This window comes from Equus quagga, chromosome 4 (assembly GCF_021613505.1).
Source record: "Equus quagga isolate Etosha38 chromosome 4, UCLA_HA_Equagga_1.0, whole genome shotgun sequence".
Classification (NCBI taxonomy): domain Eukaryota; kingdom Metazoa; phylum Chordata; class Mammalia; order Perissodactyla; family Equidae; genus Equus; species Equus quagga.
Window position 1 is genome coordinate 9112179 of NC_060270.1, and position 17741 is coordinate 9129919.

Consider the following 17741-nt stretch of genomic DNA (forward strand, 5'->3'; position numbering starts at 1 on the left):
GGGATATTTCTTCTAAAACTGGGCCCAGTGGGGTTGCAAAGAACAGTCACTGTTTGTGAACATAAGGTCTGACTTGTTTATGCCAGGACTAGGGCCAGAATAAGGCTAACTAATATAGAGAGTCTAAGATGTTTCCTTGTGAACGAAAGGAGACGTAAACCAAACCTTAATGTTTGTACCTCTGTCAGGGCATTTTAATAAAGGGCTAAGAACTTATGAACACTACCAGTAGTTTTCCTTTTAACAAACGAACAAAAAGATGAGAATCTGGCCCATTGCTAAGGGTTCAGAGCTATAATCCCACTAAACTGCCAGACTGCTTGGGTTACTGACTTACTTATGATTCCATTTGCTCTGCAACAGTCTTCATGTCCCTCTTCTCAGTGCGACCACTGAGTGGACTCTTCAGGGGCACCCAGAGGTGCCATTTGATTATTTGAATCTTCTGTGCTGCCAGTTGAAATCTGAGGAGGCATGCATAAAGCAGAGTTGAAGCTTAGTTTTAAATTAAAATATCCACCCTTTCTCTGTCCAGGGAAGGTGAACTGCTGGTGCAGCTATAAAAGGTCATTTTGCAGAGCAAAGTGAATTTTGGCTCTTTCTCCTATGGTGGATGCATATGTATTTGCAAAACTCCAAGTATGGAAGGTCTCTAAAGGAGTGGGCACACTTGAAGCAAATGCATTCTGATTTAGTTAAGAGTGATCGGGACCCGCAAGTAAAAGAGCATGCACGACCAGGGCAAAGAGGCTCTGGGCCCCTTAACTATAAGCAAATGGAGTTTTCTGGATTCAGAATAAAGACCTGAACCACCTGAATTACTGACAATGCACAGATCTATGGTTTAACATCAAAAATGACTGTTCCTCGGGACCAGCCCAGTGGCCAAGCAGTTAAGTTCCTGTGCTCCGCTTTGGTGGCTCAGGGTTTTGCTGGTTGGTATCCTGGGCACGGACGTGGCACCGCTCATCAAGCCATGCTGAGGCGGTATCCCACATGCCACAACTGGAAGGACCTACATCTAGGATATACAACTATGTACTGGGGCGCTTTGGGGAGAAGAAGAAGAAAAAAGATTGGCAACAGATGTTAGCTCAGGTACCAATCGTTAAAACAAAAAAAAGAGCATTTCTCTTTTATTCTATTCTTTTTGCTCTCTAGTTCAATTGAGTAATAATTTCAGCAAAAAAAGAACCTTTAGGTATTAGTGACGCAAGCATAGAAAACAGAAAAATAAGCACACAATAAATATTTGATGAATGAAAAGATTCAAGGACTTAAAAGGCCATCCTAGAAATGAGCAAATATATTTTGCAGAAATAAAAGTAAGAAAAAAGACTGAGTGAGAAAGTCGTATGAAAAATACTAGTGGGAAGTGGAAAAATAGCAGGTGAAGTTACGATGAGGAGAGATGTAATAATGCCATTCCTCATTGTCAAGGAGAAGGATTGATTCTGGCCCACTAGGTGATATGTTATTTTTCTTGTACTAAGTTTGTGCTGATCCATCCATAATCTTTTATTTGTTCCCTCCTCAGTCACATGGTGAATCTATTATCTTACGACTACTGATACCTCTTCCCCACGCCTGCCCCAGGGACTGGACCATATCCCTAAGCGTGAGACAAGCTCCGGACCTCAAGGCTCTCGCAATGTAGTCAAGGAGAAAGCAAATGGAGACCAGCCCTAGGGATGCGCTGTGTCTAACGGGACTGAGAAGAGAGCACGTCCCCGTTTGCTTCTGTCGAGTCGGTCTAGGGAGTCAGGTCCTGGGGAAGAGATTGAAGTGAATTGTTCCTTATGTTTGGAGGAACTAAATGCAGTGATTGTCCTCACTGACGCCTCACAAAAACCTAATGAACTTACTGAAAGTCACTGAGAAAGAACCCGTGCTCTGTATTTAGCTCAGGAAAACTGAGAAAAAACAGTTTGACTTTCCCATGAGCAAATCATACATACATATGCACTTAGATATACTAGTTTAAGACAAAGGAATTAACCCCTGGAGTGGAGAACAGTGTGTACAATTTACAAGTAAGAATTAAATTCATAAGTTCATGAAGGGAAAATTGATGATTAACCACTAATTAAATATTTTGAGACAAGTACTATCATCCCAGATTTTAACTAACTAAGCATCTATTGAAAAGGAAAGTTTAGCTAATTTAATTTTTAGAATTTACAACGGAAGCCTAAGCAAAAATCCAATTACGGATTCGCTACTCTTTTTCCTCCTTACTGTAGTTATAAACCTGAGCAGTCTTTATCCGTGACCTTACAGATGCCCTTGAACACCAGATAGCACTGCCGAGCACCCGCCTGTCCTGCTTCACAAAGTCTTACTCTTTCCCATGTTTTTAATCCATTTCCATTTCTGAATCCATATTCCTTCTTCTTTTCCAGACAGAGGAATCTCCTTATATCAATGGCAGGTATTATAGTAAAATTATCATTTCCCCCGAAGAGAATGTTACATTAACTTGCACAGCAGAAAACCAGCTGGAGAGAACAGTAAACTCCTTGAATGTCTCTGCTAGTGAGTATTTCATTTCTGGCATTAAAAAAATAAGAAAATTTGAAGTTATTCTTCATTAGTTTAAAATCTTCAATTCCATCTTCCTGTACTACATTATGGTAAGTTTTATTTATTTATTTTGCATGTGGTATCATCATCATAAGGTTCTTTTTTTTCTTCCTGGTGTCCATTCTTGTACTATCCTTGTCTTGACAGTTAAATCATTTCATGTTTTATGGGTTGAAGACCTTACCGTATGTAGGAATGTTGCCCAAGAGCAACAGAGGATAAGAACTGAGTCGCTCTTATTTAATCCATATTTTATGTTCAGAGTACAGATAATTAAAAGATTATCTTAAAACATTTCTGTAACAGTTTGAACTTTGGGAAATTTTTAATTCCCTTTAATCTGTTGTTTTGCGTTCCAATTCTTTGTGGTATTTATCCTCCCCTTCTTTTGTACAGAAACATCACATGCTTAAAGTCATTCAGCAAATTGGTAGTAAAACTGATATCAGAATTCATGTAGTCTAGTTTCAAATATGATGCTTTGAATGTTATGTTCGAATCATAGGTAAAAATCAGATAAACGAGATTATTTCGGAAAAAGTGAAAAAATCTGTCAATGCTGAAATCAGGGTGATACATACTTACCAATAGCAGCTTCTTCTGAAAACGATTGTCGTTTAATTTGAAAGTATCCATCATCTTCAATTCTGTCATCGTTCCTATTGCTGTGTCAACTTTCAGTCAGGACTGGCCTTGCACGAGGCTCAGTTCTGGATACGATTCAGCTGACCCGCCAAACTATCTTTGTTCGGTCACTTAGACGTCTGTGTGTGGCATTAGCAGGCTGGGGAGACACTGGCTAGGAATTAGCTGGAGCGAGGAGAAAATAATTGTCCAAAAGATAATGCTCCTTAACAGATTATGACTGGAATAGAGAAGCCTGGTAGATTGACAAGAGAAAAGAACAAAAGAAATTTAACTCTAAAATAGGAGCATTGACTTCTCAGAATTCAATTCAGCAAGTATTGATTCATCCCACCTAGAAAGAGAATTCATCTTTCTTCCTGAACACAAGTCTCTCTTCTTGTTCTTACCCATTGAATAGTGGTTTTCCAGACACTGTAGTAGCTTGATCAACATTTAATACAGTCGTTTTCCAATTCAGCGAGCACCTCCTGGGATTCCAGTTTACTGTATATCAGGAGGGGTCTGGGAATTTGCATTTTAACAAACATCACTAGAAGTTCTTATGCAGGCCCATGCACGTAGAAGAATATTTATGTAGTTTAATATGAGGTGAGAATCCATCACAGTGGCGGTTCTTAAAATGGGCCAGGAGCATGACACTATCAGTCATTTGCTGGGCTTTTGCGAACTTCACACATGTTGCCCCGTCGCTTCTGAGACACCCCCAGTTTTAACCTCCACCCCCACCACTTTGAGAATGTCTCTAGTAGTAAGACCCTGACACTAGAGAATGAAAATGAATTCTCCTCCATCGAAGGCGGAAAAGTTTAAGAAAAGTTGAGAAACACGGTGTGGTAGATTTCGTATGTGGCAGCTTGTTTCTTTTAGAGAAAGTCCTGTTAAAAAGAAGTAGATAGTGGGGAAATTAATATAGATTTTGGATTAATACCATAGCTTGTCAGTTGTGAAATTTTCTATGGTAGCTTAATGCTTTTGCAGTTTTAACTACTCTCCTTTTCTTAAAACAAGATTAATTTTTTTGTAGGGAAGTTCACGCTCTATTAAATGTAAATTTTTCCTACCCTTAGCTGTAGAAGAGATATTTTATCTTTGAGTATTATTACATCATACTATAATGGTAAAGGTGACTTTCATATATCAACAAGTTTTGTTTTTAATTTCATATCAACATTTTTCATTTCAGTAAGTATTCCAGAACACGATGAGGCAGACGAGATAAGTGGTAGGTACTATGCTGGCCACTCTTCTTCCTTGACTTTCAGCTCCAGATTTATGAAGTGTCATTGTATAAGTAATTTTCTTAGCTGCCACAATTTTAACTTGAGTTAACATAGCAAATGAGACAAGATAGTAAGAATGCTAAAATTTTCTCCTTTAAAATCACAAGTTTGCATGTTACGCATAGTAGTGAGCCTTAGACATTTTTAATAAGAAACAGTAACTAGATCAACTTCTTTCAAGAATCCTTGGCATTGTCTGTAATTGCATGGAATTTTCTTCTTTGTTGTAGATGAAAACAGAGAAAAGGTGAACGACCAGGCGAAACTCATTGTGGGAATCGTCGTTGGTCTACTCCTCGCTGCCCTCGTTGCTGGTGTCGTCTACTGGCTGTACATGAAGAAATCAAAGTAAGTTGTGGGAAAAGATCTTCCTTATTCATTGATTTTCACTGGGAGGAAATACAATGCGTCAGTTATGCCCACTCCAGCTGGACATGTCATTTCTATAATGGGAAAGACCTATCCCCCAAATCAGGCTGATCATGTTTTGCTTTCTGCTCACAGTGACCACGTTGCCAACACTGGGGAAATGGCTTGAGGTGTGATTTCACATGTGTCCCAATTTTTCTCAGTCAGTAGTCTGAATTCAATAATTTTCTTTTCTTTTCACTGCCTAGGTGGGTTTTTTAAAAGCATATACTGCCTAAAGGTTAGCTGTTCTAAACCATTTGGCTGAGGTCAGTGGAGATTAATTAAAAGCAGCTGGGACATCCTGTAGGGAATGTCAGCTGTCTGCAGTAACAGGTCTGGCCAGCAGTGAAACTGCTCGTGAGGTAGAACTATTTTGTTGTCGCTACTCCTCTATTCTATTTAGGCCACTTTGTCCCATAAGAGGATCTAATTCAGGGAAAAAAAATCATCATTATTTTGGCTTGAATTAGAAAAAAATTGATTAGACAAAGTACCAAGACTACTTTAAAAATGATTTAGATGGTGTTTAGATTAAAAATTATTAGAGTCAAAATAATACAACTAGTATCAAGCTTACAAATCATCTAAGAGTGATTTATAATGAAAATCTGATTAACCAATGAGAATCTTAACAGAACACAGGCCTAGTATTCCTCATTGCCCCCGCCCTGACCCTGAATTCAGACGCAATTGGGCAGAGATGAGCTCCAGCATTTACATTTTTAAAAAGTTCCATTGGTGATTCTGCAGCATACCCCTGGTTTCAAACATGGGTTTTTAACCCACTTGTCTTTTTTTTTTAAAGATTGGCACCTGAGCTAACAACTGTAGCCAATTTTTTTTTTTTGCTTAAAGAGTGGCGCCTGAGCTAACAACTGTTGCCAATCTTTTTTTTTTTTTTCTGCTTTATCTCCCCAAATTCCCCCAGCACAGTTGTATATCTTAGTTGTAGGTCCTTCTAGTTGTGGCATGTGGGATGCCACCTCAACGTGGCCTGACGAGCAGTGCCATGTCCGTGCCCAGAATCCGAACCAGCAAAACCCTGGGCCGCTGCAGTGGAGCGCGCAAACTTAACCACTCGGCCACAGGGTTGGCCCCTAACCCGCCAGCCTTTTAAATGAGAAAATTGGTTTTTGCAGAGCGATGTTTATAGCTAGTGGCAACTTGGAACTTAATTTTATATTTTCTTGATGCCTGATATAAGGCCTTTCAACAGCTCAGGTAAGTTAAAAGCAAACCAAAAGAAAAAGCAGATTCAATCAGCATCCATGACTGTACCCTGTAAAGATGGAAATTTCAGTGAAGCAATATTTGAATCAAGCTTCCACCAGAAGAAAGCAACAGATCAGAAACTGAAAGTCACATAATGTGAGCATGTACGGGGCTCAGTCTTGTTCTCACACTCCATCTGTGTAGCAGATACTATCATTATTCATATTTTACATTACAAAAACGAAGGCAGAGAATGGTAATTGACGCCGCAGCGCAGGTTACGAATTTGTGAGGGACAGAATTGTGTTTGATTGAAGGCAGTGATGTTTTAGCGTCTTTGTGCTTACTCGCTAATCCTCACTTTCTTTTTTGAAATTTTCGTGTTGTCTGTTGTGGTTGACGTACACGTCCACACTCACTCCAGGGCTTCTCATCTTGGCACCAGTCTCCTCAATCCTGAGCGGCCCCCACTCTCACTTGGTAACAAATGTATTCTTTTTCTCAATGAGCCTTTTATATACAAACACTTCATGTAGGTTTGTTTCCATGGAAAATACAGAAGATTGCCTGTACCAGGAAAGTGAAGGGAACTGCAGACAGTTGCCCAGAGGCGATATCCATCTCACAGAAGTCCTCCTTCTGTGTGTATAAGTGTCCCGATGCTCACAATCTTACCCTGCTTTATTACCCAAAGGAAGGTACTCACAAATCCAACAGCTTGGGTTCTAGGGTATTCCATTGTATTTACTTAAGGATTTCTGATGTACTCCAAAGTAATTTTATTTCTTCAAAGGATGGAAATAAAATTTTCCTGTATCATGGACTGGAGCTGAAAAATAAACCATAGTTGTCTGCATTACGATCAAATGAATGTTAAATCCTTGGCGCACCCCCAAAATCCTTGATGAACCTATTCTAATGCCAGTGTCTCATCAGACACCATTTGTCCTTCTTTGAATAGAAGGAATTTATGTGCGTGTGTATGTTTTTGTTACTTCGTGGTTATGACCATACGGTGATCCAAATTAAAATCATGGATAAATAAATGCTGGACACTTGGCTTCATGGTGTCTTTAGGTTAAAGGTTAAGACGTCATGCATTTCCTTTAAAGTACCTCATTAAATTAAGTGCAATTTTTACCATCTGACTTGATCGTTAGGCTAAATAACTGTGATTTAATTGAAAAGTGCACCGAGTTTCTAGAGTTAATATTTTTGGTAATCAACGTCAATAAATTGCAATTCTCATCCCCAGCATCAAAGTGTTGTTATTACAAATTTGTGGAATTCTTCAGGTTTATTCTAAGTGCTTTGCTTTCCTGATTAGTTATTTCTTGCTAGTGCCCTCTGAGATAAGCCAGCAGTTTTGAAATATGAATTATTATTAATCTGCTTGTCCAGGGTAAGTGCAGATTCATAATAAGAGCTTTCAGGTTAAGAACCGTAAGGCCATTTTTGGGTATACTATATGCTCCTTTTTTTCTCTCTTCTCAATAATTCTTTAAATTTTACAAATCAGTATGAGAGTTTCATTTCTATCTTAGGCTAATTTGTCACCATTTTACATGGATATGAGAGATTTTTAATAAAGATATGGTCCAGACTTTTCCCAGATACCTAAAGAAATATAGCCCCGTGTTTGCCGTCCTGCAAAATAATACCATCAACAATCTGAGTGAGTCGCCTATTGTTGCAAACAACTTCGGGCAACAACTAAATTATGAGACAAACATTTTATTGAAAAGCCTCAGCGATACAGCTAGCAAAGCAGTAAAGTTTGAGCAACATTTAGGGGGAATTCTTTGCATTGACAATTTAAAAAGTCATTGGCGAGAGATGAGAGAAGCAATCTCTTATGCCCAAGTAGAATTGAAGAGTATATTTGCTAACATAAATAGTGGCTCCTCAGCTAAGGCACAGTCTCCATTCCATTAATAGGAGCTGCACAGTTTTATATCTACTTCAAGTATGGAGAATTGCAGCAAGAAACGCTTAGCACTTGTGCTTGGCATTGTGATATGCCATATTCCTTGCACAGTAAACACTCGTGATTCCTCTCCTGCTTTGAATCATATAACTTCTCACTGGAAGTTTTTTTTAAATTGGAGATTTTTGATAATGAGCACAGATGATCCTGATCATTTCCCATCCATGTAGTGTATTAACTGACAGGTCCAGGCAAAAGGCATTAATTGACTAAGCCCACTCCACGTCTGGTTGTTTACCAGGTAGGAGGACATCAAAGAACTAGAGATAATTCAATGATTATTTTATATTATTTGCCCCATTTCTCTCTATCATGTCGTCTAAAGATTGTTTTTGCTCTGCAGGAAGTTACGTGTTACTATTTGAGTTCCAAATCCTCTCCTGAACGTTTTATAGTACGAGAACAAACAAAAAATTAAAAGAGTCAAAGACAAAGGAAAAATGTAGAGGGAGAATGATGTAGCCACAAACTTATTCAGAAGTTTATTAAAACCATAATTTCCAAGTTGGTTGCATTTAAGAGATCCCATCCTTCTTATCAATGGATGGGAGTAAGCATTAGCCAGACATCTGTAAACTCAAAGTACACATTGTGTGAATCTTGGACACTTACCAAGAGATTTATCTTCGGCAACTGTGGAATTCATGACTATTTTCATGTGTTATTGTGTAATATGTAGACAATCTGGAAGTCTAAAAGTCACAAATATCCTCTATCAGTTCTCCCTTATTTAATGCTATATTATTCCACTACTGTCTCAGAGAAAAACAAAGACAGTCTTAAATTGGTCTAAAGACTAAAGAGGGCTTGCCTATACTGAAACCTCAAGAAATAAGGTAATATTAAGCCTTTCGAAAAACTTTTTCATTAATATCGCTCTATATATGGAACAAGATCATACAAGAAAGTTGATTTTAATTGAATTCTATTTCCAATTAGTACTCACTCTAAAATCAAATAGACGTTCTCATGAGGGAAGGTTGGCTCCCCACTGAATAAATTGAAAAGGTGGTGCTGGAGGACCATTTATAGCACGTTTTTAATGACTTTCCTCATTCATCACTACATAAACATCTACGACTCTTTTTTCCTTTTTCTTTTTTTTTGTTCTTTTACTGAAATCCTCAACAATTTAATGAGGTAAATGCAATTAACTCTATCTCGTAATATCTAAGGCTCAGTGAGATTAATCTCCCCAAGACAACACATGTAGCACTATCATATTCTGTATCCCACATACTTCTAATATTTTTTGCTGCCTCCCCAGGACTTCTTTGGAATTGAAATTTCATCTCGGACTTTGATTGCCTGCTGGCATTTCACATAGCACTAGTGATGGCAGGGTGTACTCTGAAGGGCAGGACTGACGTGGCCTCTGACCTTGTAGTAGAGGTCGGGCTAATCCAAGTTTTGATTTCTTTCTCTTTCCCTACTTTATAGTCTGCAGGCAGCCAGAAGAAGGAAGAAAAGAAAATTCCTCATTATTCTGTCAAACCATAAATAGCAGAGTGGACTAAAGGGGAAAGAAGCTAATGTGGAAATGCTGGAGTCCCCATCCAGTCAATCACAAGATCCTTGGCCACTCAAAGGGCAGAACCATCCATGGCCCTCCCCTCTCCTACTACATATGACCTGAAAATTTCCAGAGGAAAGGGCTTGCATTAAAACATAATGTTTCCAATTTTTTAACCTCTTCTGGCTGTCTGCATATCATTTTATTTTTTCTTTCAAGTGTTTGTTTTGATAATCTTTTCAAACTTGAAGGGAAGTCCTGTCCCCTGAGCACCTGCAATGAGCCCGGCTGTGTGCTGTCCCAACATTACCCACCTTCGGGATACGCTTTGAACCAGGATGCTGCAGGCATGCAGATGGCACTCTGTGTCCATGCTTATTCAGTACTGTTAGGTTTATATTTATCTCCTAATCTTTTGCATAATGCATACTCCCCATATTTACTGTTGGCCTACATGGAATGGCCATTTTCTATTTACTGAAGACATAGAGATTCCCTGTTTTAGTGGAGAGTTTTTTTGGAGAGTCTTAGAAATTCTAAGGCTATAAAATTGAAAGTTGTAATAGGACCAACTATTTCTTCTTCTTGGTTTCCTTCTTCACCCAGAAATTGCGAATCACTGTCCTCCTGCGATGCAGGGACAAGAGCCCTTCTCTCTCCCTCCAGCTTTCTATGAAGCTTGGCCCAAGAAGAGACTCCCTGAGAGCTGTGACCAGGGAACAGGGAAAAATAACTATTCTCTGGGACGTGACCCTAATTACCACCCAGGAATCAATGGCCAGTTTTCTGGAAGTGGCAGGATCCCAGTCTTAAATACCAGTAGTCCCTCTGTGGTGTGTCCCAGGCATGCCATAAATTAGAAATCACGGGAAACGCCACTCTGACTGGGAAGTGTTAATGATTCCTCATGCCCCCTCTAGGAGAGTTTTCAAATTTCTTGTATATATGCCTGCTTTTGAAAAACCTAAAGTCTGCTGAACTCTTTCATGTGTGAATTATTTTAAGTGGGTATTCTCTTTGTTTTCCACAAATACAATTCTACTATAATAGTTTAGCCATCTTTTGAAATGATACCACCTCCCAAGATTCCGATGTATTGGTTATGACCACCATTCCCCTACTTCTTCACTTTTCCAACCTCCTCCATCTCACACTAAATTATTTTTTAATTTAGATAAAACTGACATATAATATTGTGTAAGCTTACAGTGTACAACGTGTTGATATGATACATTTATATATTGCAGTATGATAACCATTGTAGCATTAGCTAGCACCTCCATCACATCACGTGTTATCATTTCATTTTGTGGTGAGAACACTTAAGATCTAATCTCTTAGGAGCTTTGAAGTGTTAACCTAAAGGTACACTTAGGAGATGTCACCAGATAAGTCCCCACCTCCTTTGAAGGAGATCTTGAAACAAGTTTATCATATTGGGGAAAATCTCACAAAAAAGTTGAAAAATCTTCTAAAAAGTTATTTAAAAGCAACTTGAACCCTGAATAAACACTGCGCTTATGGAATTAACACAAAATGAGGGGTCGAGACATAGGTTTGAACTCCCTGCCTCGATTCGGTATCTCTATGGGCTTGGCGCAGCTCACCTTCAGTTTAGTGAGTCCTGTCCCCTGCTGGGGGCTTTCACAAATACTCTCGCAATTATCCTCACACCAGCCCTCAGAGTAGATCCTGTTGTTCAGCATGCTTCAGAGGAGGAACTTGTCCAAGAACTTGCAGCTCAGACTAGATACACGAGGATAAGAACCCAGGCCCACTGACCCCAAGGCCAAGACTCCTCTCTGCCTCACGGATTAGACTAGAGGGTCACCTCCAGGGCTTCTCCCAATGTTAATTTATTGTGATTCCGTGATTTCAATTTTCTCTCATATTTATTTATTTATTACCTTGTTTTAAGATTGGCCCTGAGCTAACATCTATTGCCAATCTTTTTCTTCGTCTTCTTCTTCTTCTTCTTCTCCTCCTCCTCCTCCTCAAAGCCCCCCAATAAATAGTTGTATATCCTACTGTAGGTCCTTCTGGTGTGCTATGTGGGACACTGCCTCAGCATGGCTTGATGAGTGGTGCTAGGTCGGCACCCAGGGTCAGAACAGGCGAAACCTCCGGCAGCCAAAGCAGAGTGCATGAACTTAACCACCCAGCCCCCTTCTCTCATATTTAAAGTTCAAAAAAGTTGAATGATGAATAAAGTTTAAGACAAGTAACCATAATAATTTGTGTTTTAACCCAAGCACTCATTCTTTATAAATACCTAATCTTGTCCCTCAAATCAGTTGACTGAAAAATATTTTGCTAAAGAAAATGATTTAAATACATTTTTGTGCTCTTTCAGTAGTAGGTGGTTTTCTGACCTCTGTAATTCTTTCAAATCGCTGAAATTTTCCAAAATTAAAAAAGGCACATCTATAAAATTGCATTGGTTTTTACCACATCAGTCTCAAAACTGAGCCGAAAGTAATCAGAATAAATTTTAAACGTTTTTCTCTGCTAGGGAGAGTGGACTGTCTGTAAAAAATGGAGAAATTTATAACAAAATTTGTATATAGATCTTCGTCAACTTACAGTAGGGTTGAATCCTTGTAAACCCATTGTAAACTGAAAATATCGTAAGTTGAAAATGCATTTAATACACCTAACCCACCAAGCATCACAGCTTAGCCTAGCCTAGCTTCAACGTGCTCAGAACACTTACATTAACCTACAATTGGGCAAAGTCATCTAATACAAAGCCAATTTTGTAGTGAAGTGTTGAATATCTCATGTAATTTATTGGATACCGTACTGAAAGTGGAAAACAGAAAGGTTGGATGGGTACAGAATGGTTGTAAGTGTATCAGTCGTTTACCTTTGTGATGGTGGGGCTGCCTGGGAGCTGCACTCGTGGCTGCCGTCCAGCATCAAGAGAAAGGATTGTACCGCATATCGCTAGCTGGGGAAAAGACTGTGCTGAGAGAAGCTAGCAGTAGCTTGTTAGGAAGATCTCTTAAGCAGTGTCTTAAAACATGTCCCTACATGCTTTATACGGTGGGTATAATTTAGCTAAATGGAAAGAAGTCCATTCTGAACACATCTTACAAGAAGCTAATGAGAACTTTCTTTTATACAAAAAAAGTTTTAAAAAGATGAAAATTGAAAATTCCCAGTACAGTTTCTAATGAGAGCTTATCACTTTCTCACCATTGTAAAGTAAAAAAAATCCTAAGTGGAACCATCATAAGTCAGAAACCAACTGTAAATCTTATATACACATGTACTCAACGAATACTCCTCCCCACTCAGTAACACTGTTTTTATTTCTATTTCGTACATTTCACAGTGGTTAACACTTAGCATATTTGTATGACTGTGTAACTTGGTGCAAGGATGCTGGAGCCAGACTGCTGGAGTTTGAATCCTGGCTTTGCTACTTACTAGCTGTGTGACCACAAGCAAGTTTATTAGTCTTAATATAAAATGGAGATATCCTAAGGCTAAAATAATTTAATATCGATGCAGCACTTAGAACAGTGCCTGACCCATCACGGCATTATAAGAGTGTCAACAGTTCTTATTCTGGAGGGTGAGATTAAGAAAAGAAGGGAGATTTTTGCTTTTCATTTACCATTTCTTCTTGATTTTTTTCCTTTGTGAATTTTAAAATAAGAAAAATAATCAGTTTGAAGTTACCCAACTCTTATTCTACAATCATATCCTCCAAACATATTTCAAGTTGCCGTTTTTTGTAATTCCCAACCGCGAGCAGTGATTTTTAGCCTGATTTACCTGTAGGGATATGCTGAAAGATGCTGTGGTTTGCCCTGAGTACCACAATTTCCCTGGAGGGAAATCTAGTCACTCCCTTCCTCTCCATAGATACCTCCGTCTTCTATTTGGCACAACTTGATGAAATCACAGAAACTACTCTCCAGCCCTAGACAAATAAATCCACCTAGAAAGTAAATAGAATGGGAAATGCAAATGGTCTCCAGTTTCACCTTGCTCTCTTTGCCCGATTCTTTCAATCCCTGGCCACAAGCTTCCTGCTTTAGCTTTTCTCTGTATAATGTTTTTATATTAAGGTAAATTTTGCTTATGTTAAATGCACAATTAAATCCGTTTTGATAAATGCATACACCTTGGTAACCGTTACTTCAATCACGATATAGAACATCCCATCACTCCAGAATGTTCCCCTGGACCCCCTCCTGTCCAGCCCCATCATCCCTGCTTCCTTAGGCAACCACGGTGATTGTTATCACGAAAAATTACGTTTGCCTATTCCTGAACCTCATAGAAATGGAATTATGTAGAATGTATTCTTTTGTGTCCGGCTTCTTTCATTTAACATAATGTTTCTGAGATATATGTATTAGTGATTTCATTTTTTTAAATTGCTGAGTCGTGTTCCATTGTTAGAATATTTTACATTACTTTAATCCATTCTCTTGTTTATAGACATTTGGATAGTTTCCAGTTTGGGCTATTATGAGCAATATGGCTAAAATCAACATTCTTATATGAGCATTTTTGTGAGCATATGTTTTCATTCTCTTGGGTAAATACCTAGAAATGGAATTGCTAGGTCATAGGAGAAATTTGTTCACGAGAAATCGCCAAACAGCTTTCCAAAGCAGTTGTCCTATTTGCAACTGCCACTAGCAGTGTACGAGAGTTTCATTCATCTACATCCTTGCCTAAATTTGATGTTGTCATTCTGTTTAATTTGAGCCATTCTAGGAGGTGTGAAATGGTATCTAATTCTAGTTTTAACTTGCATTTACTTGAGACCTAATGATTTTCAGCTCTGTGAATTTATTGGTCATTTTCTTTTGTGCAGTGGCTATTCAGATCTTTTGCCTATGATTTTATTGGTATTTGCCTTTTGTGATTGATTTGTAAGAGCTGTTTACATATTCTGCATAAAAGTCCTTCATTCTAGATATATTGTAAATATTTTGTCCTAGTTTGTGACTAGATTTTTTCTTTTCTTAATGGTGTCTTGTGCTAAGCAGAAGTTTTTAATTTTGATGAATAAATTATCAATTTTTTTCTATACATTTAGTGCTTTTTCTGTCCACTTTACATAATCTTTACTTATCCCGAAGTGGCAAAGATATTTTTTATATCTTTTTCTACAAAACTTCTAGTTTTAACTTTTACATTTAAGGATATGATATAAGGAATATAATATAAGATTTTGTGTGTGGTGAAAGATAAATGTGGTTTATTTGTTTGTTTGGGTTTTGCTTTTATTATATATATATTTATGAAGTCATTCCAGCACAATTTGTTTAAAAGACTTTCTTTTGGCCTTGGCACATTTGTCATAATAATAATAACAATAATAATAAGTGTTTCAACTTTGGTGTTCTGCTTGAGTTAGCAATCATATTTCTTTACATTTCCATATAAATTTTAGCTACTTGGCAATTTCTACCAAAAAATTTTTAAAGCTTTGTGGGATTATGGTTGCTTTGAATTTATAGATAAATTTGGGTAGATTTGACATCTTAAAAATATTTATTCTTCCAATCCATGAACATCATAAAGCTCTCCATTTACTTAAATATTTTCCATTTTTCTTAACAATATTTCATAACTTTTGATGCAGACAGTTAACACATCTTATAAATTTATTTTTAAATTATTTTTGTGTATTTTGCATCTATTATAAATGCAATTATTTAGTAATTTTTATTTTCCAGATTTTTATAGCAGTATATGAAAATATAATTTTTATTGTTGTTGAAATGTATACAACCATCTTCCTAAATTTGCTTCTTAGTTCTACTAGTTGTTTGGTGCATTTCTTAAGATTTCTACATGAACAATCATTTCCTCTGCAAAATGAGGTAATTTTACTTCTTCGCTTCCATTCTGTATTCTTTTAATTTATTTTTCTTGCTTTATTGCACTCATAGAGACCTCCAAAATAATATTGAATAGAAGCATTGAGAATAGACAGTTTTACATGTTCTCAGTCAGAGAGGAAATTATTCAACATGCGTTATTATGTGTGATGTTAGCTGTACATTATTCGTATATGCCTACCCAGAGTTAGACAAACTGCAACGCTAAGGGGACAGTCCTCCAGATGCAGAGTCTGCCCAAGAGTTCTGTCCTCGGCTGCAAGGAGTTGGGGTCCAAATATGAAGCTGGAGGGAAGAGTCCACATAGACCACCCTCACTTCTGATACCAGCTCAAGTGTGGGGATTTCCCAAAACCACCCTCAGCTTTGATAATTTGCTTGAAATACTCACAGAACTCACTGAAACTTATCCGACTCATAGTTATGTTCATTACAAGTAAAGGATACATTAAAATTGGCCAAGAGAAGAGAAGTATAGGGCAGAGTCCAGGAGGGTTTCAAATGTGGCATTTCCTTTGTCCTCAGGAACATGTTACTCTTCTGGCATCAGTGTGTGGCAAAAGCATGGAGTATTGCCAGTCTGAGAAGTTTGTCTGAGCTTTAGTGTCTGGAGTTGTTATTGGGACTTCATTACATAGGCATGATTGATTGACTAATCATCCGTATGGTTGAACTCAGTCTCCGACCCTTCCTTTCCCCACAGGTCAGGCTGATAGCACATGGCCCAAAGCCCCCTCTCAACACCATATGGTTGTTCTTTCAGGTGTGGCCTGCCCCTACCCTAAGACAAATGGGTGCTGATGGCCCTACCCTGAGACATTTCCTCAGCAAAAACTATCAGATGTGGTCCAAGAGGCCCACCATGAGTAAGAAACTTGCCACTTACATCACTCAGAAAATTCTAACTCTTTAGAGGTTATCTCCCAAGAACTGAAGACAAGGGCCAGACCTCTCTTTGGGCAAGGCCAAATTCCTTACTACAGAATGTCCTTTAACAGCTTGAAGAAATTTTTTTAATATTCCTAGATTGCTAAGAGTTTTTATCACAAATCATTGTTGAATTTTCTCAAATGCTCTTTCTACATCTACATTACATCAATATTATTTCTACAAATAATCATATTATTTCCTCATATTATTTATTCTGATAAAATGGTAAATTACATTGATGGATTATTGAATGTTAAGCCAGCCTTGCATTCCTGGAATAAATTCCGCTCTATTATCATGTATCATAATTTGTATATATTGATGGATACTATTTACCAACATTTTATTAAAAATTTTTTGTCTACATTCATACGGATATTGATCCAGAATTTTCTTTTCTTATAATATTTCTCACAAATTTTGGTACTAGAGTAATGTGGGCTTCATAAAATGGGTTGGAAAGAGTCCCATCCTCTTCTTTTACTGAAAGAATTTGTTACTTCCTTAAATGTTTGATATAATTCAATGATGAAACCACCTGGGCCTGGAGCTCTCTTTATGAGAATTTGCCTTAAAACAAAAATTATAATTTTAATTTCTTTAATAGATATAAGGTTTCTTCTTGAATAAATTTTGGTAAGTTCATCAAGGAAAGTGTCAATTTCATTTAAGTTGTTAACATTTTTGCAAAAAGAAAAAGCTATTCATAAGAGTCCCTTATCCTTTTTTGCCTCTGAGTTCTGTAGTGATAACACTTCTTTGTTTTCTAATATTGTTAATTTGTATTTGTTCTTTTATCTCCCTCAGTATTTTTAGGGAGTTATCAATTTTCTTAATGATTTCAAATAACTAACTTTTTGCTTTGTTTTTATTTCTATTGCTTATTTTCAATTTTAATTATTTTTGCTCTTATCATTACCATTGTTTTCTTCTCGTTAGTGTTTAACTTGCACTTCTAGGGGCTGGCCCAGTGGTGCAGCGGTTAAGTTTGCACGTTCCACTTCTTGGTGGCCTGGGGTTCACCGGTTTGGATCCCAGGTGCAGACATGGCACCGTTTGGCAAGCCATGCTGTGGTAGACATCCCACATATAAAAAAATAGAGGAAGATGGGCACGGATGTTAGCTCAGGGTCAGGCTTCCTCAGCAAAAAAGAGGAAGACTGGCAGTAGTTAGCTCAGGACTAATCTTCCTCAAAAAAAGAAAAGAAAAAACTTGCTCTTCTTTCTTTGGCTTTATAAAGTAAATCCAAAATTTAGGTCATTGATGTTAGCCTTTCTTCTTTTATAATGCAAGCATTTAAAGTCTG

At 37.7% G+C, this 17741-nt stretch overlaps 1 protein-coding gene across 2 annotated transcripts in view; it reads left to right on the forward strand.

Moving 5' to 3' along the window:
• Positions 1-17741, forward strand: part of ALCAM (activated leukocyte cell adhesion molecule) — a 186084-nt gene that overhangs the window by 156925 nt on the left and 11418 nt on the right. Inside the window, exons 12-14 of one of the 2 annotated variants that reach the window (XM_046658818.1) lie at positions 2403-2535; positions 4415-4453; positions 4742-4859. In XM_046658818.1, coding sequence (XP_046514774.1) covers positions 2403-2535; positions 4415-4453; positions 4742-4859 — 290 coding nt within the window. The remainder of the gene's footprint in view (positions 1-2402; positions 2536-4414; positions 4454-4741; positions 4860-17741) is intronic. The other variant, XM_046658819.1, reaches the window with a different exon arrangement.